The 26,213-nt window shown below is 39.8% G+C and overlaps 1 protein-coding gene across 2 annotated transcripts in view; it reads right to left on the reverse strand.

Annotated features, from left to right (window-relative positions):
• Positions 1 to 26,213, reverse strand: part of ILRUN (inflammation and lipid regulator with UBA-like and NBR1-like domains) — a 184,588-nt gene that overhangs the window by 3,839 nt on the left and 154,536 nt on the right. Inside the window, exon 5 of one of the 2 annotated variants that reach the window (XM_077161533.1) lies at positions 3,703 to 3,902. The exons of the other annotated variant lie outside the window; for it this stretch is intronic. Coding sequence (XP_077017648.1) covers positions 3,894 to 3,902 — 9 coding nt within the window. The 3' untranslated portion in view covers positions 3,703 to 3,893. Of the gene's footprint in view, positions 1 to 3,702; positions 3,903 to 26,213 lie in introns of those variants that run through there. 2 annotated transcript variants of the gene reach the window in all.

The following is a 26,213-nucleotide window of genomic DNA, read 5'->3' on the forward strand; positions in this document are numbered from 1 at the left end:
CTGCCCATTTTACTGACGGGAAGCATACCAGAGGCAGAATTCATTCAAGGTCACACAGTTAGGAAAGAGCAGAGCCTAGTTACAAACTAGGGCTGCCTGACTGCAGTGCTTTGTCCTCCCCACACAGCCTCTTCCTAGAGACACATCTCTCCTCTGCCAAATGATAAGCCTTAATCCACATTCCCAAAGAAAGTATTTTCTATGTTGCTGGGTGGGAGAAGCTTCATAATCCCATTTTGTCCTCACAGTAAGAATGAGACTGCAAGTGTGCCAACAGCAAAAGCAGCTGCATGAATACATACTCCCTCCTTCCTGCCAAGTGTCCTTGAAATGCACCAGCCTCACCAGGGTCCTACAACCCAAACCAGCCCAGAAGCAGCAGAGCCCCAGGACTAAAGAGACCAAATGGATGCAGAGAACAGTCACCTCAGTCACAACCAGGACAAATTACCAGAGGGGGCTTCCTAATGTTTTGACACAACTCTTGAATCTAACCACAACTCAGGGTGGGTAAGTACAAGAATGACTAAGGTTATATTTTCCATTAGCTTGATGGAATGTGGAGAGTTAGAATTTGATTTAAAAAAAAAGATATATCTTTGAAAAGAAATAAAATTGCTTGGTTGCAGGGCTGCCAGTGATTAGACTCCCTTTGCAGTATGATTGTTTTGTTTCCTTGCCACCTCCCCAGCACTAGGATGGTTTCTGGCCCTTGGCAGGTACCCTATAAGTAGTTCTTGGATTAATAACTGAAGGAAGGCAGGTATTTCTCAGACTATTATCTGGAGTGTCAGAGTCCCAGTAAGTCAGAGGAATACTGGTCCTTCCCAAACAAAGAAGGAAAAAGCAGTTTTTAAATAGCTGCTTAGGCCTGAGGACACAAGTGTCTGGGCCATGCCACCCATGTGGACATAGTGTCCCAGGCCCTGGAAGAGGCTTGACTCCTCAGAGGTGGTCAGCTGGAAATGTAAGACTCTCACAGTTTCCACTGCAGTAGGATGCAGAACAAGAGAAGGAGATCTTTCCAGAATTTAAGGTTCTAGGAGCTGACCAAATGTACCTGGCTCAGGAGGCTGGAAAACAGTGTTCCAAAAAATAAACAAACAGCCCTTAGTCACGCTTAGGTCATAGGTCAAAGCTGTAACGAATGCAGAAAATAAAGAGTCAAGTTTCTACAGTTTCATCAGGGAACAGCACTGAAACTAGTTTTGCTTTTGCTTTTTCCATATAAAGCCTCAAAAGGCAAGAAGTACATTTCTAGATGCTTGATTGTATCATTGAACCAAAATTCCTGAAGAAATGAATCTGGGAGATGGGCAGGGCAACACTGATGGAGCACAGCTATGTGCCAGGTGTTGCTGTAGGCACTTTAACAGGTTCTCTTTAATCCTCACAAAGACCACTGGGAAAAGTATGATCTCCAAGCTTAGGGAAGCACCCTGGTCAGGCTCAGTGCTGGTGAGTGCAGCAGCTGGTGTTGAAAATGCCAAAATGTCACATGCCTGCAAAGCCTCTGACCTAGCCTTATCTGCAGCAGGAAAGTTAAGATGAGGCTGCAACCATCTCAGCAGCCATGGCATCCACCCCTTCATCCAAGTGTGGCCCAGGGTAAAAATGGCACTCAGACTCCATTTTACTATGGAGCCTATCAGGAGAGTCACACACAAGTAGAGGTGGAAAATAAGGCAACATAAAGCAAGCTGCTCTAACTTAGTACTTCTTAACCACATTCATTCATCCAGAAGAGCCCAAGAAAAGCAAAAAAGGTTTAGACTCCCTCAAGATTTAGAACTGATAAAACGCTCAAAAGTCTCTGCAAGAAAAAAAGCACAGTCCCTGATCACCCCGTCAACAACATTTGTTTCCTATGACATAATTTCTATTTCACCTAAATTTAATTGCTTTCCAGTACAAATCTCCACACATTTCACATGGGCCTTTATTAAAGCAAGTACTGGACCTTGCAACTTGTCTGGAATGTCTAGAGATAGGAGTTCATGACTCTGCCAAGGAGCTGTTATGCATTCCCATTTTACAGATTTTAAAAAACAGGTTATAGGCATTTGGCCTATAACCCTAGTCCTCAAACCATTCAGCACAGCGTGTGGAGCTAAGATCATGGAGTTACTAATCTTCCGTTTACTGACTGAGGTTCCTTTTCTTTGGGAAAGAAAAAACCCACCTTTTTCACCCAGAAAATGAATGATATATTACAATTCTTGATGTTTAATTGGTGCAGAAAGGTGACTTGTGGCACAACCTCAATTTTCCTCTTTCCCCTTCTCCTTCCCCTGTTCCCAACAAGTAACTATTCAAAGAAGAGAGGGGGAGCCAATTCTATTTTGAAGCCACTTTATGATCTGGACTCTTTACATTCAGGATTATAGGTGTCACAAGTGGATCACAGAACATAGGCAATGCAACACCCATTTCAGAGGAAAAGCCTGGCAGAGATTCCAAGAACAGCTTGTCCAGGCACTTTGGGCTTGAGGCCAAGAGGGAAGTGCCTTCCCCAACATGGGATGGAGGTACATTTGAGACGAGAGGCCCATCCACATGTCAGGTTCCACTGGAGTTCCAAGGCTTGGCATAACGGGTTCTGGTAGCCAATACCCCCAACCCTAGCCTAAAAGTATGGTTTGGCAATATGGATAATGTTCATTTTCTTCTGGGGTCTAACAATTCTCAAATATTTTATCTGTAGGAAAAGCAAATACCAAATATTTTACCTAACTGGCATTACAACAACAACATCTTTCCTGCATTAGTATGCTACTACTAATTAAGGAAAACAGACCAAGATGCATCAGATGGTACCAGAAAGCTCTGAATTAAACTAGGACTTGAGCAAAAACTGAAGCCAAAGGCAGGATTACAAAACTCCCAGTAAGTCTGATGCAGAAGGTTGGTCCTCATAGCCTTCATGAGGAGTTACTTTCCTTCACATACTGACTAGCAGCGAGGGTGGATTATTGTTGCTAATCAAGGGTATGAAGAGTCAAACTAGAAATGAACTCCTGCATATAGCTCCAGATGTAAAGGCTTGCTCTCCAAGACCTACACAGCTTGCACAGGAATGGGTTTTCAAAGACTGCATTCCTTGGAGTGGTGCTTTACCTGCCAAAGAACAAGAAAATTGTTCCTGAAGAAGGAGAGACAGCCCTCAGGTCCAATTTGGTTATCATTATCTTATCTGTATGCCTGCAGTTTCTTAGAGTTCTTTCTAAAACTATACACAAATCATAAGAACAACCTTTCCAAAAAGGTGTACCAAAAAGTTATCACTGAGACCCGCCCATGCCAAAAAAAAGAAAAGTTATCACTGAGAGAAAACATTAACTGTATGCCAAAGTACCAAAAAATAGGAAGTAGTTCTGTTTCAGCTAGAATTTTTTTTTTTTAGTTTATTCATCCATTTTCAACTGTATAAAGTACAGAACTATGAGGATGCCTTTGTATGAGGGCGGAATCTGTTACTGACAATTTTTTGTACCGTGTGCACAGTACATTCAAATATCAGTTAAGTGAATGAACTGTGGAATACACCTGCACTGGTGAGTTAGCGCTCTGTTTTTTAACCTTCCTGGAAAAAAACAAGAAGGGTTCCTGTTTTGCTATACGAAAACTTCTTTGTTTAGATAAACCACCACAACACGGAAACTTTCATACACCTGTCTTTGTTTTTATTTGTGATTTGTTTTAAATAAATAAAAAGGTTCACACAAATTAATAAAAAGACAGGAACTTTTGCTGCATGGCTGCGAAAAAACACGCTCTCCCGGTGTATACTGATGGCAGCATCAGATAACACCATGAAGGCCCTCCTCCTTCTCCTCATTTCCTGGGCCAGTCCCGGTTAGCGCTTCGCCCGTCTAGTGCTCCTTTTGTATCACTTATGTACACTGAATACAAACACAGAAGAATACAGGGTTTAGTGCTAAGTTCTGTCCCAACCCTGAACTGCAAATACGGTGTGGTAAGGCCCTGTTCCCAGGGCTGGCCTTCTTGGCAATGGCCAGACACTGACAAAGTCTTCATCAAATCTATTAGTCTCTCATTAACTAGATATAAAATTAAGTCTGTAGTGGAGCAGTGGATGGGTAATGAGGACTCTTTCAGGACTACCTGACCCAGGGCCCTCCCCTTGACCACCCTCACTGCTCAGGAGGTAGCAAAGGTGGGGGAATTTCTGCAAATGCCTTAACTGTCACTTTCATATGATAGTCCCCCCAAGTTCAAAAATGCTTTTGATGCATTGGCCAAGGACAAGAAAAGAAAATAAACCTACTTTTATGCATAAGAGTTGCTCACTGGGCAGGCTCAGTTCACAAGCCTTCTGGTTGTGCCAAAAGTGTGCCCAACTGATTTTTTTTTTTAAGCCGTGTAAAACCATGTTTCATACTTACCTTTATAAAACAGTTTTTCTGCTGTTCTTTACCAACTTCTACAAGTCCTGTTGGGGATTTTCTCATCTATCCATCTTCCCTCTAGTCACACATCTAACTCTTCATTATCCATTCATCTTCCTACCTTCCTCTCCCTCTCTCCATTCTTCTTCTACCACCCACTCACCCAAAGCTCCCCACAGCCAAAGGCAATGCCCTCAGCACCTTCACCTACCTAATTATCTACATACAAATTTAAAAAAATCACCAACAAGAATAAAATTCAAACATAATTATCAATGAAAGTACATTATTTAAAGTTCTACAAGGTGATGAAGGATCCCAGCTGATTTTAACTTCCTCTTTCAGTAAATATTTCAGAATAAGCTACAGCTATTTGGAATTCTAGCCTCCCAAAAATCTCATGTTTGTTAAAATCCAGGGGTATGATGGCAGACAGAACTCTCTCTCAGCCATCTCCTAGGATAGAGGAAGTTCTTAAAAAGGAAGAAAAAACTTATAAACTAACTTGGGAAGACACCCCAAGGAGAGCTTATCCAAGTTCCTAGTCATGAAGGCCACATGTAGCTAGTGCTACTAGTCCCACTTCCTCTCAGAATTTCCATTCAAGCTCCTGTAAGCTTCTTTTAACTACTCATTCCTCACATGCCATTGTCCCTGTTTCCTTACAATGAATTCACACAGGTATCACCCCCCACCACCAATAGCTGGCTAATTGAGAGAGGGGAATAAACAGTTTCTCCTTGGTCCCTTTCAACCATATTTGGTTTCACTGTGTCATTGCCCTGCTCAAAAGCATTGTTGGCACTCTTGTTTCCTGTCACATTAAATGTGAATTCTCTTTTGCTTGGCTTTCAAAGGTCTTCCTCTGAAATTCAACCCACCATCTTTAAGCACACCTCACTGAACACAGTCAGCTGGTTAGTGTTCTGTGAATATACATTGACTGCAGTTGCCTGTGGTCCTTCCTGCATATGGTTCCTTGCCCTTCAATTTAGTCTGAATCTGTCAGCTATGGGTATCATTTCCATGGCTACTCCAGACCTCATACTTTCTCTTTCTTCCAAATTTTTTTTTAATTAAAAAATGTTTTTTAAACATAACAACATACAAATATGAACATTCTTACCATATGATCATTCCATCCTTGGTATATAATCAACAACTCACAATACCATCATATAGCTGTATATTCATCACCATGATCATTTCTTAGAACATTTGCATCAATTCACAGAAAGAAACAAAAAGAAAAATTAAAAAAACTCATACATAACATACCCCTTAGCTCTCCCTCTCACTGACTGCCAGCATCTCCATCTACCCAATATATTTTAGCCTTTGTTTCCCCCATTTTTTCTATACCCCTTATCACTCTCTTTCATTGATCACCAGCATTTCAATCTACTAAATTTATTTTAACATTTGATCCCCCTATCATTTATTTACTTTTGATCCATATGATTTATTCATCTGTCCATAATGTGGATAAAAGGAGCAACAGACACAAGGTTTTCACAATCACAGTTACACTGCGAAAGCTATATCATTATACAACCATCTTTAAGAAACATGGTTACTGGAACACAGCTCTATATTTTCAGGCACTTCCCTCCAGCCTTTTCAATATACCTTCACTAAAAAGGTGATATCTATATAATAAAGGTGATATCTATATAATGTGTAATAACCTCCAGGATAACCTCTTGACTCTGTTTGGAATCTCTCAGCCACTGACAGTTTATTTTCTCTCATTTCTCTCTTCCCCCTCTTGGTCTAGAAGATTTTCTCAATCCCTTGATGCTGGAATTCCAGCTCATTCTAGGATTTCTGTCCCACGTTGTCAGGAAGGTTTACAACCCTGGGAGTCATATCCCACAAAGAGAGGGGGAGGGCAGTGAGTTTGCTTGTCGTGTTGGCTGAGAGAGAAAGGCCCACATCTGAGCAACAAGAGGTTCTGTGGGGTTGACCCTTGGGCCTAATTTTAAGTACGCTTAGCCTATTCTCTGCGGTGATAAGATTCATGTGAACGAACCCCAGGATTGAGGGCTTGGCCTATTGCTTTGGTTGTGCCCACTGCTTGTGAGAATATGAGGAATTCTACACATGGGGAAGCTGAATTATCCCCCTTTCTCAGTATTCCCCCAACAGGACTTTGCAAATACTCTTTTATTCACTGTTCAAATCACTCTGGGATTTATTGGGCCATTACTATGGACGAACCTACAAAATCTCATGCCCTACTCAAGGTTCCATGTACAACTGGTGTTCAATTAAACTGTCCACATGAATTATATTAGGAAATGCACTAGTCAAATTATAAATTTTCTACCAAATAAACTTTTTTTGCTTTAATTTCACACATAAATTAAAATTTTAAAATACGAATTACCATCTAGTTTCAACACCCTACAATACTTTTAACTGTTTTACATTTGAAGTCTAATTTGTTGGATATTAGTATAGCTACTCCTGCTCTTTTCTGGTCGTTATTTGCATGAAATATCTTTTCCCAACCTTTCACTTTCAACCTATGTTTATCTTTGGGTCTAAGATGTGTTTCCTGTAGACAGCATACAGAAGGATCCTGTTTTTTAATCCATTCTGCCAGTTTATACCTTTTGATTGGGGAATTCAGTCCATTAACATTTAGTGTTATTACTATTTGGATAATATTTTCCTCTACCATTTTGCCTTTTGTATTATATATATCATATCTGACTTTCCTTCTTTCTACACTCTTCTCCATACCTCTCTCTTCTGTCTTTTCGTATCTGACTCTAGTGCTCCCTTTAGTATTTCTTGCAGAGCTGGTCTCTTGGTCACAAAGTCTCTCAGTGACTTTTTGTCTGAGAATGTTTTAATTTCTCCCTCATTTTTGAAGGACAATTTTGCTGGATATAGGAGTCTTGGTTGGCAGTTTTTCTCTTTTAGTAGTTTAAATATATCATCCCACTGTCTTCTAGCTTCCATGGTTTCTGCTGAGAAATCTACACATAGTCTTATTGGGTTTCCCTTGTATGTGATGGATTGTTTTTCTCTTGCTGCTTTCAAGATCCTCTCTTTCTCTTTGACCTCTGATATTCTAACTAGTAAGTGTCTTGGAGAACACCTATTTGGGTCTATTCTCTATAGGGTGTGCTGCACTTCTTGGATCTGTAATTTTAGGTCTTTCATAAGAGTTGGGAAATTTTCAGTGATAATTTCTTCCATTAGTTTTTCTCCTCCTTTTCCCTTCTCTTCTCCTTCTGGGACACCCACAACACATATATTTGTGCGCTTCATATTGTCATTCAGTTCCCTGATCCCCTGCTCAAATTTTTCCATTCTTTCCCCTATAGTTTCTGTTTCTTTTTGGAATTCAGATGTTCCATCCTCCAGTTCACTAATTCTAGCCTCTGTCTCTTTAAATCTACCATTGTAGGTATCCATTGTTTTTTCCATCTTTTCTACTTTTTCCTTCAATCCCATAAGTTCTGTGATTTGTTTTTTCAGACTTTCTATTTCTTCTTTTTGTTCAGCCCATGTCTTCTTCATGTCCTCCCTCAATTTATTGATTTGGTTTTTGAAGAGGTTTTCCATTTCTGTTCGTATATTCAGAATTGGTTGTCTCAGCTCCTGTATCTCATTTGAACTATTGGTTTGTTTCTTTGACTGAGCCATATCTTCAATTTTCCTGGCGTAATCCGTTATTTTTTTGCTGGCATCTGCGCATTTAATCAGATTTCCCTGGGTGTGGGACCCAGCAGGTTGAAAGATTTTCCTGTGAAATCTCTGGGCTCTGTTTTTCTTATCCTGCCCAGTATGTGGTGCTCGTCTGTCTGCGGGTCCCACCAGTAAAAGATGCTGTGGCTCCTTTAACTTTGGAAGACTCTCGCTGTGGGGGAGGGTCGCCAGCCGAAGCGGCTTGGGGGACTGCCACTCCAAATCTCCCAGCTGGCCCGGGAAGGAGGGAGGGAGGGGCTCCGGCCACCAGCCGCCACGGCCCGGGGAAGCGCGCGCCCCTTGGGGATCTCACCGCAGCGGATTCTCCCAGCCGGTTCAGCCATTCCAGAATGGGGTACGCTGTCTTTTTGGTCTCTGTCGTGGCTGCAGGAGCTGTTCTGTACCGTTTCTGTTTCTTTAGTAGCTGTTCTGGAGGAGGAACTAAGACCCGCGCGTCTTACTAAGCCGCCATCTTCTCAACACCCTACAATACTGACATTCCTTTGTACTTCCTCATGCAAAAACATTTTTTAATTTGTACATTTTGTCTCTATCATTGTACACTCTAGGCATTCCTAGATTATACCATCTCAGCCTTTATCGTCTATCCTTCCTTCTGATTTCATTCGTGTCCCCAGCCCTCCTGCCTCTATCATTTTCACATTCAGCTTCATTCAGTGTACTAACATTATTGTATTACAGTTAGGTACTATTGTGCTATCCATTTCTGAGCTTTTACAATCAGCCCTGTTGCACAATCGGTATCCCCTCAGTTCCAATTACCCAATATCTACCCTATTTCTATCTCCTGATGGTCTCTATTTTTAGCTGACATTCTCCACGTTCATTCACTAATGTTAGTTCATATCAGTGAGACCATACAGTATCTGTCCCTTTGTTTCTGGCTAATCTCACTCAGCATAATATTGTTAAAGTCCATCTATGCTGTTACATACTTTATAACTTTATTCTGTCTCACATCTGCATAATATTCAATCGTATGAATATACTACAGCTTGTTTAGTCACTCATCATCTATCGATGGACATTTGGGCTGTTTCCATCTCTTGGCAACTGTAAATGCTGCTGCTATAAACACTGGTGTGCAAATGTCTGTTTGTGTCCTTGCCCTCTTGTCCTCTGAGTAGATACCTAGCAATGTTATTGCCGGATCATATGGCAGTTCTATACTTAGCTTCCTGAGGAACTTCCAAACTGTCTTCCACCGTGGGTGTACCATTTGACATTCCTACCAACAGTGGATAAGTGTGTCTCTTTCTCCACATCCTCCCCAGCACTTGTTGATTTCTGTTTTATTGATAGTGTAAGATGATATCTCATTGTGCTTTTGATTTGTACTTCCCTAATAGCCAGAGAAGCTGAGCATCTTTTCATGTGTCTTTTGGCCATTTGTATTTCCTCTTCTGAGAAGTGTCTGTTCATGTCTTTTGCCCATTTTGTACTGGGTTCTTTGTCTTTTTGTTGTTGAGTTGAACAATTTCTTTATATATTCTGGATACTAGACCTTCATCTGATATATCGTTTGCAAATACTGCCTCACATTGTGTACGCTATATTTTTACTTTCTTGATGAAGTTGTTTGATGCACAAAAGTGTTTAATTTTGAGGAGTTCCCATTTCCTTCTTTTTTTTTTTTTTATCTTCAATGCTCATGCTTTGGGTATAAGATCTAGGATTCTATTGTAAGATTTATGAGTTATTTCCCTACATTTTGTTCTAAAAGTTTTATGGTCTTGGATCTAATGTTTAGGTCTTTGATCCATTTTGAGTTAATTTTTGTATAGGATGTGAGATATGGATCCTCTTTCATTCTTTTGCATATACATATTCAGTTCTCTGGCACCATTTATTGAACAGACTGTTCTGTCCCAGGTGGGTTGGCTTGACTGTTTTATCAAAGATCAATTGTCCATAAATGAGATGGTCTATAAATGAACAATCTATTCTATTCCATTGGTGAATATATCTATCTTTATGCCAATACCATGCTGCTTTGACCACTGTAGCTTCATAATATGTGTTAAAGTCAGGTAGAGTGAGACTTCCTACTTCATCTTTCTTTCTCAGGATATTTTTAGCTATTCAGGGCACCCTGCCCTTCCAGATAAATTTGGTTATTGGTTTTTCTGTTTCTGAAAAGTAAACAGAATTTAAATGGAATTGCATTAAACTTGTAAATCAATTTGCCCTTCCATTTATTTAGGTCTCCTGTGATTTCTTTTAGCAATTTCTTGTAGTTTTCTTTGTGTAGGTCTTTTGTGTCCTTAGTTAAATTTATTTCTAAATATTTTATTCTTTTGGTTGCAATTGTAAACGGAATTTTCTTCTTGATTTCCCCCTTAGACTATTCCTTACTAGTGTACGGAAACACTACAGATTTTTGAATGTTGATCTTTTAACCTGCCACTTTGCTGTACTCATTTATTAGCTCTGGTAATTTTGCTGTAGATTTTTCAGGGTTTTTGACATATAGTATGATATCATCTGCAAACAGTGACAGTTTTCCTTCTTCCTTTCCAATTCTGATGCCTTGCATTTCTTTTTCTTGTCTAATTGCTCTGGCTAGAACTTCCAACACAATGCTGAATAACAATGGTGATAGTGGACATCCTTGTCTTGTTCCTGGTCTTAGGGTGAAAGTTTTCAGTTTTTCCCCATTGAGGATGATGTTAACTGTGGGTTTTTCATATATTCCTTTATCATGTTGAGGAAGTTTCCTTCTTTTCCTATCCTTTTTCAATGAGAAAGGATGTTGAATTTTATCAAATGCCTTTTCTGCATCAATCGAGATGATCATGTGGTTTTTCTGCTTTGATTTGGTGGTATGTTTGTATTACATTAATTGATTTTCTTATGTTGAAACATCCTTGCATACCTGGGATGAATCCTACTTGGTCATGGTGTATAATTCTTTTAATGCACTGCTGGATTAGATATGCAAGAATTTTGTTGAGAATTTCTGCATCTATATCCATTGGAGAGATTGGTCTGTAGTTTTCTTTTCTTCTAACATCTGTGTCTGGCTTTGGTATGAGGGTGATGTTAGCTTCATAGAATGAGTTAGGTAGGCTTCCCTCCTCTTCAGTTTTTGTAGAGTTTGAGCAGGACTGGTACTAATTCTCTCTTGGATGTTTGGCAGAATTTACAAGTGAAGCCATTTGGTCCTGGACTTTTCTTTTTGGGGAGCTTCTTAATGACTCATTCAATTTCTTTACTTGTGATTGGTTTGCTGAGGCCATCTCTTTCTTCTAGAGTCAATGTTGATTGCTCATGCCTTTCTACAAAGTTGTCCATTTCATCTACATTGCCTAGTTTAATAGCATAAGTTGTTCACTATATCCTCTCATTACCTCCTTTATACTTGCAGGGTCAGTGGTTATATATCCTCTTCCATTTCTGATTTTTATTTGCATCCTCTCTCCTTTCTGTCAACCTCACTAAGCGATTTGCTCGATTGTTTTCATGTTCTCAATTTCATTTGCTTCTGCTCTAATCTTCATTATTTCTTTCCCTTTGCTTGCTTTGGGGTTAGTTTGCTGTTCTTTCTCTAGTTCTTCCAAGTGAACAGTTAATTTCCCGATTTTAGGTCTTTCTTCTTTTTTGATATAGACTTTTAAATTTTTATCAATTTAAAAAAATAACAAAAAAGAAACACAAACATTCTGAACATATGTTCCTTCCATTCTACATATATCAGTAATTCACAATATTATCACATTGTTGCATATTCGTTATCATAATATTTCTTAGAACATTTGCACCAATTCAGAAAAAGAAATAAAGACAACAGAAAAATAAACGAAAACAGAAAAAAAAAATTTTACATACCATACCCCTTACCCCTCCCTTTCATTGATCACTAGCATTTCAAACTAAATTTATTTTAACATTTGTTTCCCCTATTATTTATTTTTATTCCATATGTTCTACTTGTCTGTTGACAAGGTACATAAAAGGAGCATCAGACACAGGATTTTCACAATCACACAGTCTCATTGTGAAAGCTGTATCATTACACAATCATCATCAAGAAACATGGCTACTGGAACACAGCTCTACATTTTCAGGCAGTTCCCTCCAGCCTCTCCATTACATCTTAACTAACAAGGTGATATCTACTTAATGCATAAGAATAACCTCCAGGATAACCTCTCGACTCTGTTTGAAATCTCTCAGCCATTGACACTTCATCTCATTTCACTCTTCCCCCTTTTGGTCGAGAAGGTTTTCTCAATCCCTTGATGTTGGGTCTCAGCTCATTCTGGGATTTCTGTCCCACGTTGCCAGGAAGGTCCACACCCCTGGGAGTCATGTCCCACGTAGATGGGGGAGGGTAGTGAGTTTGCTTGTTGTGTTGACTGGAGAGAGAGGCCACATCTGAGCAAAAGAGATTCTCTTGGGGGTGACTCTTAGGCCTAATTTTAAGTTGGCTTGACCTATCCTTTGTGGGGTTAAGTTTCATATGAACAACCCCCAAGACTGGGGGCTCAGCCTATAGCTTTGGTTGTCCACACTGCTTGTGAGAATATCAAGAATTTAACTTGGGGAGGTTGAATTTTCCCCCGTTCTCACCATTCCCCAAAGCGGACTTTGCAAATACTTTTCGGCTCACAGATCAAATCACTCTGGGATTCATTGGGACATCACTCTGGACAAACCAACAAAATCTCATGTCCTACCCAAGGTTCCATTACTTATGTTGTTCAACCAACTATCTACATAAGTTATACCAGGGGATGTACTAGTCAAAATATAAATTTTGTACCAAATAAGCATGTTTTGCTTTAGTCTCACACATAAGTTGAAATTTTAAAATATTAATTACCATCTATTTTCAGCACCCCGCAGTAATGACATTCCTTTGTTCTTCTTCATGCAAAAACATTTTTAAATTTGTACATTTAGTCAGTATCATTATACACTCTAGGCATTCCCAGATTATACCACCTCAATATTTATCGTCTATCTTTCTTTCTAATTTCATTTATGCCCCCAGCCCTCCTCCCTCTATCATTCTCACATTCAGCTTCATTCAGTGTTTTAACATTATTTTATTACAGTTAGGTAGTAATGTGCTGTCCATTTCTGAGTTTTTATATTCAGTCCTGTTGTACAATCTGTATCCCTTCAGCTCCAGTTACCCAATATCTTACCCTATTTCTATCTCCTGATGGTCTCTGTTGCCAACAAAATATTTCAAGTTTATTTACTAATGTCCGTTCGTATCAGTGAGGCCATATAGTATTGGTCCTTTTGTTTTTGGCTAATCTCACTCAGCATAATGTCCTTAAGGTCCATCTATGTTGTTACATGCTTCATGACTTTATTCTGTCTTACAGCTGCATAATATTCCATCGTATGTATATGCCACAGTTTGTTTAGCCACCCGCTCATTGACGGACATTTTGGCTGTTTCCATTTCTTGGTAATTGTAAATAATGCTGTTATAAACATTGGTGTGCAAAAGTCCATTTGTGTCCTTTCCCTCATGTCCTTTGAGTAGAGACAGCATATAGATGGGTCCTGTTTTTCAATCCAGTCTGCCAGACTATGTCTTTTGATTGGGGAGTTTAATCCATTAACATTCAGTGTTATTACTGCATGGGTAGTACTTTCTTCTACTATTTTGTTTTCTGGTTTTTATATGTCATATCTAATTTTCCTTCTTTTTACTCATAGTCTTCCTTTCTACACACCTCTCTCTTCTGTCTTTTCATATCTGTCTCTAATGCTCCCTTTAGTATTTCTTGCAGAACTGGTCTCTTAGTCACAAATTCTCTCAGGGATTTTTTGTCTGCAAATGTTTTAATTTCTCTCTCATACTTGAAGGACAATTTTGCTGGATATAGAATTCTTGGTTGGCAGTTTTTCTCTTTTAGTAATTTAAATATATCATCCCACTGTCTTGCCTCCATGGTTTCTGCTGAGAGAGCTACGCCTAGTCTTATTGGGCTTCCCTTGTACATGATGGATTGTTTTTCTCTTGCAGCTTTCAAGATTCTCTTTCTGTTTGACCTCTGACATTCTGATTAGTAAATGTCTTGGAGTACGTCTATTTGGATCTATTCTCTTTGGGGTACGCTGCACTTCTTGGATCTGTAATTTTAAGTCTTTCATTTTCAGTGATAATTTCTTCCATTAGTTTTTCTCTTCCTTTTCCCTTCTCTTCTCCTTCTGGGACACCCACAACATGTATATTCGTGTGCTTCATATTGTCATTCAATTCCCCGAGTCCCTGCTCATATTTTTCCCTATAGTTTCTTTTTCTTGTCAGATTTCAGATGTTCCATCCTCCAGTTCACTAATCATATGTTCTGTCTCTCGAAATCTACCATTGTAGGTTTCCATTGTTTTTTTTCATCTCTTCTACCTTGCCTTTCATTCTCATAAGTTCTGTGATTTGTTTTTTCAGACTTTCGATTTCTTTTTGTTCATTCCTTGCCTTCTTTTTATCCTCCCTCAATTCATTGATTTGGTTTTTGATGAGATTTTCCATGTCTGTTCGTATAGTCTGAATTAATTGTTTCAGCTCCTATATGTCATTTGAATTGTTGGTTTGTTTCTTTGACTGGGCCATATCTTCAATTTTCCTAGTGTGATTTATTTTTTGCTGGCATCTAGGCATTTAATTACCTTAATTCATTTATTCTGGAGATTGTTTTCACTTCTTTTATCTAAGGTTTTCTTGCTGGATGAATTTGTTGTCTCTCTGTTCTCTGACATTCCGTTCAGCTTTATCTGGACTTTTAGCTTAAATTTTGTTTAACATAGGAGAATTTTTCAGTTCTCGTTTTCTTGTTTCTTGCCCTGTTTGTGTGGTGCCTTCCCCGCCGCCCCCACATACTTAGGAGGGTCTACTTAGGTATTATAGACCCCAGCCGGATTTTCCCAGAATAAACTGGCCTCCTATCAGGAGGAAAGAATCACCTGTGTCGGCTTTCCCTGAGGGTTAGACCCAGCAGGTTGACAGACTTTCCTGTGAAGTCTCTGGGCTTTGTTTTTCTTATCCTGTCCAGTATGTGACACTTGTCTGCCTGCAGGTCCCACCAGCATAAGATGATGCGCACCTTTAACTTTGGCAGACTTTCCCCGCTGGGGGCATGGTGGAGACAGAGGAGAGGTTGTAAGCTGGTTTTAAAGGCTTCAAATTACCAAGCCCTGGTAATTTCTGAGGAAGGGATTCCTCCTGAGCTGGACTTCACCCCTCCCCTGGGTGAATGAGCTTGTTTCTGCTCATTCTCCCCAAGCTCCCGAGAAGCCCCACTGCTGTATTCAAAGGCAGTCAAGTCTTTGTAGAAACACAGCCACAAAAACCTGTTTCCTTCTTTTTTTTTTTTCTTTTTCCGTCAGCCCTGCCCCCTTGGCGCTGGGGCAAAAATGAGCGACCTCCGCTTTGACCAGGTTCACCTGAGCTGGGGGCCTATTTTTAGTAGTCAGAATTTGTTAATTAGTTCCACAATTGGTGTTTGATTGCGCTCAGCTCCTGGTGCTGGTAAAGTCTCTTTCCTTTCTCTCTGGGAAGCAGCCTGTGGGGGAGCGGCACCGGCCACGGTGGCTTGGGGAACTCATGGTTCTCAGGGGGCTTGTAGCCGGTCCAGCTGGTTCAGACTGGGGTACGCTGTGTGTCCAGTCACTGATGTGGCCCCAGGAGCTGTTCTGTACTGTTTCTGGTTATTTAGTAGTTGTTCTGGAAGATGAACTAAAATGCCCACCTTGTTAAGCCGCCATCTTGGCCCCCTGATATAGACATTTAGGGCAATAAATTTCCCTCCTAGCACTGCCATTGTTGCATCCCATAAATTTTGATATGTTGTGTTTTCATTTTCATTTGCCTCGAGATACTTACTGATTTCTCTTGTAATTTCTTCCTTGACCCACTGGTTGTTTAAGAGTGTGTTGTTGAGCCTCCATATATTTGTGGCACTCCGCCTATTATTGATTTCCAACTTCATTCCTTTATGATCTGAGAAAGTGTTTTGTATGATTCCAATCTTTCTAAACTTATTGAGACTTGCTTTGTGACATAGCATATGGTGTATCCTTGAGAATGATGAATGAGCACTTGAGAAAAAGGTGAATCCTGCAGTTGTGGGATTCTTAAAGTCTGTTAAGTCTAGCTCATTTATTGTATTATTCAAATTCTCTGTTTCTTTACTGATCCTCTGTCTAGATGTTCTGTCCATTGATGAGAGTGGGGAATTGAGGTTTCTAGCTATTATGGTAGATGTGTTTATTTCTCTTTTCAGTGTCTGTTTCGTGTATTTTGGAGCACTCTGGCTCGGTGCATAAATATTTATGATGTCTTCTTGTTGAATTGCTCCTTTTGTTAATACATAGTGTCCTTCTTTGTCTCATCTAATTGTTTTACATTTGAAGTCTAATTTGTTGGATATTAGCATAGCTACTTCTGCTCTTTTCAGATTGTTATTTGCATGAAATATCTTTTCCCAACCTTTCACTTTCAACCTATGTTTATCCTTGGGTCTAAAATGTGTCTCCTGTAGATAGCATATAAATGGGTCCTGTTTTTTCATCCATTCTGCCAGTCTATGTCTTTTGATTGGGGAGTTTAATCCAGTAACATTTAGTGTTATTATTATACGGGCAGTACTTCCTTCTACCATTTTGCCTTTTGGATTTTATGTTATATCTAACTTTACTTCTTTTTATCTTTACTGATAGTCTTCATTTCTACACTGTTCTCCACACCTCTCTCTCCTGTCTTTTCCTATCTGTCTAGTGCTCCCTTTAGTACTTCTTACAGAGTTGGTCTCTTGGTCACAAATCTCTCAGTGATTTTTTTGTCTGAAAATGCTTTAATTTCCCCTCATTTTTGTTGGATATAGAATTCTTGGTTGGCAGTTCTTCTCTTTTAGTATCTTATATATATCATTCCACTGTCTTCTCACCTTCATGGTTTCTGCTGAGAATTCTACGGATAGTCCTTCTTCGTAGGTGATAGATTGCTTTTCTCTAGCTGCTTTCAAGATTCTCTCTTTCTCTTTGACCTCTGACATTCTGATTAGTAAGCGTCTTAGAGTACATCTATTTGGATCTATTCTGTTTGGGGTACGTTGCATTTATTGGATCTGTAATTTTAAGTCTTTTATAAGAGTTGGGGAATTTTCAGTGATAATTTCCTCCATTAGTTTTTCTCTTCCTTTTCCCTTCTCTTCTCCTTCTGGGACACCCACAACACATATATTTGTGCGCTTCACATTGTCATTCAATCCCCTGAGTCTCTGCTCATATTTTCCATATTTTCCCTATATTTTCTTTTGCTTGTCGGATTCCAGATTTCCTGTCCTCCAGTTCACTAATCCTATCTTCTGCCTCTTGAAATCTAACATTGTAGGTTTCCATTGTTTTTTTTTTCATCTTTTCTACTGTGCCTTTCATTCCCATAAGTTCTGTGATTTGTTTTTTCAGACTTCTGATTTCTTCTTTTTGTTTATCCCTTGCCTTTTTTATATTGTTCCTCAATTCACTGTTTTGAATTTTGATGAGGTTTTCCATATCTGTTAGAACATTCTGAATTGTTTCAACTCCTGTATCTCATTTGAATTGTTGGTTTATTCCTTTGACTGGGCCATATCTTCAATTTTCCAGTATGATTCGTTATTTTTTGCTGGCATCTAGGCATTTAATTTTCTTCATTAGTTTATCCTGGAGATTGTTTAACAGATCATAGTTTTTTCAGTTCTTGTTTCTTGCCCTGCTTGTATGGTGCCTTTTATTTTTTTTCCTCTTAGGAATGTCTACTTTAGATATTATAGATTGCAGTCAGATTTTTCCAGACCAAACTGGCCTCCTCTCAGGAAGAAAGAGTCACCTGTGTCAGTTTTCCCTGAGATGAGACCAGCAGGTTGAAAGACTTTCCTATGAAAGCTCTGGAGTCTGTTTTTCTTATCCTGCCCAGTATGTGGCTTTGTCTGCCTACCAGTCCCACCAGTGTAAGGTGATATGGTACCTTTAACTTCAGCAGACTCTCCCTGCTGGGGCATGGTTGAGACTGAGGAGAGGTTGTAGGCTGGCTTTAATTGCTTCAGTTTTCCAGACCCTGGGGTCTGAATTCCTTGAGGGAAGGATTCCACCTGAGCTGGGCCCCATCCCTCTCCCAGGGAAGGCACAGCTTCCACACAAACTCTCAAGGAAGCTAATTTCTGCCCATGCTTGGGGCAATTGGAGCCTGAGAAGCCCTGTGGCTGTATCCAAAGAGCATTCAAGCCGTAGAAACACAGCCACAAAAAAGAAAAGGAAAAACAGTCCTTTTCAGAGCAGGACCCCTGTTTCTTGGTTTGCCAATCAAGAGCTTAAGTTGGTACATTGCTCTATATATCTCCAAGTCCTACGTGCCTCTTCCTTTCCTTTAGGGCCCAGACCCTTTCAAGTATTTTGTGCTGTCTGATCCAAAAACAACTTGCTTTTTGTTTTTTGTTTCTCCTTTTTCCGAACACCCTGCCCTCTCTGCACTGGGGAGAAAACCAGGAACCTCAGCTTTTACTCGAGGTTCAGGTGAGCTGGAGACTTATTTTTAGTAGTCAGAATTTGTTAATTAATTCCACAGCTGGAGTGTGGTTGCGCTCAGCCCTTGATGCTAGTAAAGTCTCTTTCCTTTCCTGTGTGGAAAGCACCTGTGGAGGAGGGGTGCCAGCCGCTGCAGCTTGGAGAACCCATGGTTCTGGGTGGGATCGCAGCTGGTCCAGCTTGTCCAGACTGGTGTACACTGTGTGTCTGGTCACTGCTGTAGCCCTAGCAGTTGTTCTGTACTGTTCCTGGCTATTTACTAGTTGCCCTGAAGGATGGACTAAATCTCACATCTTACTAAGCCACCCTCTTGGCTCTTCCCTTCTTCCAAATTCTTACAACCATTAAAAATTCAAATGGAACTCAATTTACTCCATCTTCACTGAGCTCTCATTCTCCCCAAAGAGCATGTCAGTATCACATCTATGTAATCAGATACTACATTCTTTGAAGATAGGGATTAGCACAGGCTGAACACCTAGGAGGCCTTAGTCATGGTGGTTAACTAATATCAAAACTAACTCTGTATAAAGTAAACCGTTTTAACTGACCCTTGGGCAATGAGAGCAGATCCTCAAGACTTTGCAGGGTAACATCCAGTTTTGGAAAGGGTCCCACTTTAAGGAGAACTCTAAGAAAGCCCACATTATTCCCCCTCAGGTACAACAACTTCTGATCTTCATTCTGCACCAGATTCTGCTAGAGGAGTGACAGTAAGTAATTTGAAGCTTGAGTTTTGCCATCTATACCAGAGATGACCAAATTCGCATACTTCTAAATTACACTTAATTTTACAAATAAAGTCCTGCTTTATTTGGAAACTTTCATCAGAAATTAAAATGCTAAATTCAGAGCATGGTAAGACAATGTATTCCTGTATCCAAAACGAAATATGCTAGCAATCATGGGAGCACTAGTTTCATTTCAGCTACAAGACTACCCAGCATCAGAGAAGCCTAAAACAAGACTCAGAGCCCCAAAGCAAATAAAATGGAGCTGGCGAGCTTTGAAGCTGTTGAGGTACAAAAAGGAAGGGTTCCTAGAGATAATTTTTATTCTCAGTCAGAATGTTACAGACATTTTTTAAGGCCAACAATATTGCTTAACTTATTTAAAATGCATATAAGATTCATATCAATGCATATAAATTTTTAATTTAGGGGACTGCACTGAATCTTATAGCATTAGTTACCATCTATGTGATATGACTCTCAAATTCATATCTCTATCCAGACTCTATATCTAGCTGAGAGATTGCTTGACATCTTCATTTAGACGTTTGCAGAAATTTCCAATGTACCCAATATAGAACTTGCTGATTTGTCCCCAACCTCTATCATTGCCTTTCTCGTCTGCATTGATAGAAACTCCAAACTTCTAAGGGCTTAGATAAAAAAATCTTGCTTCCAATCCATTAATAAATACTATTAGCTCTAGCTGCGAAATAAATCCAAACTCTGACCACTTCTTCCCACTTCCACTGCTATCACCCTGGTCCAAACCACTGTCTCTCCCGTTTGCCTAAAGAGAACTTGTACTAAATTCCTTAATGGTACTACTGCTTTTACCCTCACCCTGTATTTTCCACACAGGAGCCAGAGCAATTCTTTTACAACATTAATTAGACCACATTACCCGTCCACTCAAACCCTTTTAATGGTTCCTTTTTTTCCATCAGAGTACTCAGACCCAAAACTTTTAAGGCCTTCATGATCTGGTTTCTGTTCTCTGACTTCATCTTCTATTCTTCCCATCGATCAAACTCACTGGCCTTCTTGCTGTTCCTTGAAAACACCCAGACCAGGGCTTGTACTGACTGTCTCTCTGCCTAAAATATTCTTTCTTCAGGCAGACTTTGCAGAAACAAAATCTGACTTTAAAGGGATCATAAGACATCCCTGAGAATATTCCAGTTCCAAAATACTATATTCAAAGGGAGATTTTAAAATTCATTCCAGAAATATAAAATTGTATATCTTGTGGCTATAATCAAGGACTACAGACATATTTTATAATGTCAAGAGGTATAAATGCTGCTGCCACAAGACAGAATTAATGGAAATGCTGATGCCATTAAAACTTTAAACCCAAGTGACTATGAAGGTTTCTGAGGAATCTTTTCCTTTCCTGGAGGCTAGAGAGAAAGACTGATTTCTGTAAATTCAGTAATACCTTGGGGGAGAGGGGGATCAGTAGTACAGAAGTCACATAATATTTGGCCAATAACTGGCTTGATCCTCACTTGCAATGTGACAGCATACTAGAAAGCAGGCCCTCCCTAACAATAGCTGTTAGTTATATCAACTAATCAAAATGTGCACTTGAACACTATTTGTAATTGGGAAGCAATGTAGTACAATGTTAGGAGAGCTTTGTTCATATCCTGGTCTTACTCCTTTCTAGCTGTATGACCTTGGGCAAATCATTTAATCTGTGTACCTCGTAAGTCTCAGAATTGTAAAGTAGGGATAATATTAGTACCTAAATATCATGGGTTATGCAGAATAAACGAGGCAATGCCTGTGTCAGGCACTAAGCTTGCAGCCTGTGAGGAACAAAAACCAGGGATTGGAAGGCATGTGGAGACAACTGGTGTTTCTTATAATAAACCCTGTGGAACTATATGGCTCTTTCAATTATGTACACTGACAGTTTTAACAATAAAATTATATTTTAAAAAGTCCCTAGCACAGTGCCTGGCACACAGTAAGTGCTCAATAAATGAAAGTTTTACCACTTTGATTATTGCGCTTTCATCTGTCTTTGTCTGGGAGTAGTGTACTTTTACTACCTGTCCTTTGCTAGAGAATAAAGCTGGATAAAATATCAACTGGTACAAGTTTTCCTTCTAGGTTCTCTTTGAACTTCCTTTCAAGGAACAGAAGTGCATCTCAAATCAAGGAAGATGCTGAGGTTTTGCGGAAGATTATACTGGTGCCCTCTAAGACCACACATAACCATTGGCCTGGCTGAGGACATCAGCCACCTGCCTTCTGCTCATATTCAGTGCCCTGTGACCTGGGTAAATGTTGGGCCCAATTTCACTAAGTCTCCCTAAATTATTATTATGTTAAACTTATTGGTCACTTCAAAGAAGATAAGCCATTACCTCTTTAGGATCACATAGCAAAAGATTTACCTTGTCCAGTGAACTCACTGCCCTCCCCCCTCTCTCTACGTGGGACATGACTCCCAGGGGTTTAACCTCCCTGGTAATGTGGGACAGAAATCTTAGAATGAGCTGGGACTCAGCATCAAGGGATTGAGAAAACCTTCTTGAGTGAAAGGGGAAGGAGAGAATTGAGACAAAATAAAGTGTCAGTGGCTGAGAGATTTCAAACAGAGTTGAGAGGTTATCCTGGAAGTTATTCTTACGCATTATATAGATATCCCCTTTTTAGTTTATGGTATATTAGAGAGGCTAGAGGGAAGTGCCTGAAACTGTAGAGCTGTCTTCCAGTAGCCATGTTTCTTGAAGATGATTGTATAATGATATAGCTTTTGCAATGTGATTGTGGAAAAAATAAGATTTGCTTTTTCAAAAGCTTGCTCCCCCTACTACAATTCCTGACCTCCCACCTGAATGGAGAGAAAAAGATCTCTTTCATGTCTTAATTAACACGTCAGAGAGCGTGCATGTGGAAGAGGAGCAGGTGGGAATATGGGCTGGCAGGCAGATGGTACTCAGCAGTGGCTGATGCTGGAGAAGCAGGATGAACCTCCCAACAAAGATAATAACAAGTTTCTTCTTCTGAACCAGCATTTGGCAGAAGTAATAACAGTGGCTCAGTCTCCAATCCAGTTTAAAGGAGGAGTGCATGACATATACCAGCTCCAAACTTTTTTTTTTTTTTAAAATAAGGACAATACAATAAGAACCATAGTCTAAGTAGCAAAATAAATGCAATGAGGGACTTCTTCCCCCATCACTAATCCTTCAGAGAAAGGAAATGAAGTATTTGGCTGACCTAAAGAAAAGTCTCTTGGTTTTTGCCACACTCATTTCCAGCTGTCCTGGATCAGACCATTTGGTGTCTTTTTGTTCTGTAAGGGCTTCCTTAGAAACATTTATTCCAAAGCTTAAAGATTAAAGAAACTGGGCCATGGTGGCTCAGCAGGCAGAGCTCTCACCTGCCATGCCAGAGACCCAGGTTTGATTCCTGGTGCCTGCCCACGCAAAAAAAAGATTAAAGAAATTACTGGCATATTAAAAAAAGAACTATTTAATTTTAATAAGACTTTTTTTTCTTCTTCCACACCTCTGTAAATTGCTTTTCACTACTCTCACACTGTCCAAACAGAAGCCATCCTAGCCTCCAGAGAAGAATCAGAGTGCTACAACTGATAGCAAGATGAGCCTAGAATCAACAGAGGGCACATCTATCCTGCTGTAACTGTGTTTGTCTTCAGAGGCTCCTGAGCTAATCACATAAAAAGGGTTAATTAAAACAGTTCCTAACCTTCACCAACACTTGATCTGACTGTTCACCTGGGACAGATCAGTCACAACTGAGCTAACAATGAAGCCAGTCAATTTCTCACAAAAGCAAGGAACCAGATTTATGAATCCTTGGAGCAGGTCAGCAAATACTGTCTTTTCTCATTCCCTCTGACAGCTCTCATACAGGGAAGAGCCCAGGCCCTCTAGGTTGTGGGATGAGGCTAGGGCAGGTGTACCTACCCAGGGATATCCCCCTAGGCATGGAGCACTGATCCAATTCCTGGCATTTACAGATGTGCCATTATGTTGATACATGCTTCCAGCCCTCACAGAGCAGGTGCATGAAACAAACTTTTCATTTCATTCTACCAACCTTAACAAGTTAAACTGTTACTACAAAGGCAACAGGAAACTATATCTATCTACTAAAACTATGGTCATGGGCTTCCAAGAGCATCCTGTTCTTTCTAGTCTTCATGGCAGGGAGGGAATTTCTTCAGAGTAAATCAAATCCATTGCCAGCTTGGTGATCCCACATCTGTACATTAAGGACCCTCTTACCCATCCAATAAAGATGGCACCTGGGATTAAGTGAAAACACATAACCCAACTCCAGAGCCCCAGGGGTCTCTTTCCTCTTTTCCACTCACTGATAACTGAAAAGGTGCTACTTATAATAAACATCACATGGTTTCGTTATTCTAAGACTTACAAAAATAGTTTTATTTTTATCAACCAGGAAAAGTGGTCACCATTTTAAAGACTTGGCAAATGGTCACCATTTAAAAAACTTGGCAAACAGAGGAGCTCCTTGAAAAGAAGATGCTACAGGCACTCCTCAGTTTAATACATTAGAGCTTTCTTATTTCAACCCTGCCTCTTTCAGAGTTGGATAACAGTTCACGCCTTCCCTCTGCGCAGCCCAACAAGAGGATGCAGAGAAAGCCCAGGTTCACCTACCAGGAAAAACCTTTTATGCGGCACCTGGATTAGCATTCCAGCTCTGCCTCTCACTAGCTATACTGGGCAAGTTACTTTGTTCCTCAGAGCTTTTTCTCTTTATCTGAAAATAGGATGATACATGTAAAGTACTTGGCAGCATGCGTGGCACAGAGTAAGAGTTAAAAAAACTCCAGTATATACCGATCTCATTTCTTTGTCAAGTACACTTTAGAAACTGAAGCATGCCTGTTTTTTTAAAATAAATAAATCATATATTCTCAAGCCAAATATAAGGATTCTCTCTGCTTTTAAGTCTTGCCTTTAGCAAAGATTTAAAATAGAAGTCTACTTGTATTCATTTAAGTACAGTCTCAATTCGTTTTCAAAGCCATTTGTAATTTTTCATGTATTGCTCCCAAAAGGAACCCACACAACCCACTGAATCAATTTCCCATTGTCCACACCCCACCTCCTGACCACAGATCCCTTCTCATTTGGCCCCCAGCACTTAAAACTATTCTCTATACCACTGTCCTTCTGAAAGTCATCTATCCTTTGAAAAGCTCTTTCCAACAACTCCATCTCTCCCCTACCTCTGTCTTTTCCAATTCGTATTGTACTCCCCAGCCATTAAACTCAAATCAAATAATTTGTGTGTTGCTTCTCTACTGACCAACTTCATACTTGACCCTTGACTGAATTGTTCTCTAATTGCTTTATACATATTTCATCTCCCCTACAGACTCTCACTGGGTGGGGATCACGTCTTTTATTTCTTTTGCGCTCCTCTAAACACTGCTCTAAACAGTACACAGATATGTTAAATACTGATGACTGTCTATACCTGTTCCATTCCTAAGGAGCGGTAATAGGTGGAGAGCTGACTCAACTTTAGTCAGAAATGCTTTCAGAAAACTTGCTGGATGCGCATATAAGTGCTTTCTCAATCAGATTCTGCTTAGATTAAGAAAATAGGAGAGCTCTAATTTTTCTTTAGGACCTAAGTTTCATATTCGTAATGCACTATAACTAATAGTTTTCTTGTTGTATATTTTATCCAATGAGAAGCTTTTCTCTAGAGTTCTTACAATGCTACTTCTGAATGATCCTATGGGGTCCATGAGAAAATTCAGGTTACATACTATGAGTTAATCAACTTCAAGAAATACCTCAATAGTCACATGATAACCCAGCCCTTCCAAAAGTCTACCAGTCTTAGGTTGGCAGAGAATAATGCCCCCACAACACCCAGGGCAATCATCATAGAATTTCTTTCCCAAAGAAAAAGAAAATAACTAATGGGTTCAGAACTGAGGGGGATGAGTACAGTGCCCAAGACAGGAAGACCAGCCCTCTCCGAAGACTACAATGGTGGCTGAGCCAGGTAGCTCACAGTTAGGTGGAAGGACTTCCATTACAGAAAGATTAGAGTTACCAGTTTTCCTCCTTCAGCTCTCTCCTTTCCATCAACTCAAGAGCCTAAAGTTCCTATTCTACCAGGGCTTTTTTAGCTTAGGACCTAGCTTTCTCATCACCTGGAAGAGTCATACTCTGGAAGGTTAAATTTGAGGAAGAAAAAACTGGAGGAATAGGAGCTTAGAGGAAACCTTTTATTAGAGTGCTAATACGTGAAAAGTCTTTGCTGAAATATATGCAATTTACTATCTTGCCAATTTACTTCTCTCATACCCTTTAAAATTAACAGGATGCCATATACTCCTTTATAATGACAATCCAATCAATTAATAAATTAATCCTTTATTACACCACTGAAGGAAGTCTCTCTTACTAGACCATATGGAAAAAAAGGATTCACACTGCCAGGTTTCTTTTCATAATGTGCCTCTTAATCTAGACCATATATAAACCGCAGGTCAGAAAAATATCATTCTTATGACAAAGCAACTTACCCCTAAATATCAATTTTATTTTTAAAATTTTGGGGGTAAAGGCCAACACAAAGCAAAGACAGCCTTAATAGTTTATCTGATTAGATTAGGCGAGATGCTGGGCTACTGTCACAGCATTATTAATCAAGAAGGATGCACAGGAATGTTTACAGGATCCTGCCACATGAACTGCCTACCACAGTGAGCTCTCAAAATCAGGGCTTTATTTAACTAGCCAAAAGCCAACAACCAGGAACCATTACCAGCTTAGCAGACTGTGGA

This window comes from Tamandua tetradactyla, chromosome 5 (assembly GCF_023851605.1).
Source record: "Tamandua tetradactyla isolate mTamTet1 chromosome 5, mTamTet1.pri, whole genome shotgun sequence".
Taxonomy (NCBI): domain Eukaryota; kingdom Metazoa; phylum Chordata; class Mammalia; order Pilosa; family Myrmecophagidae; genus Tamandua; species Tamandua tetradactyla.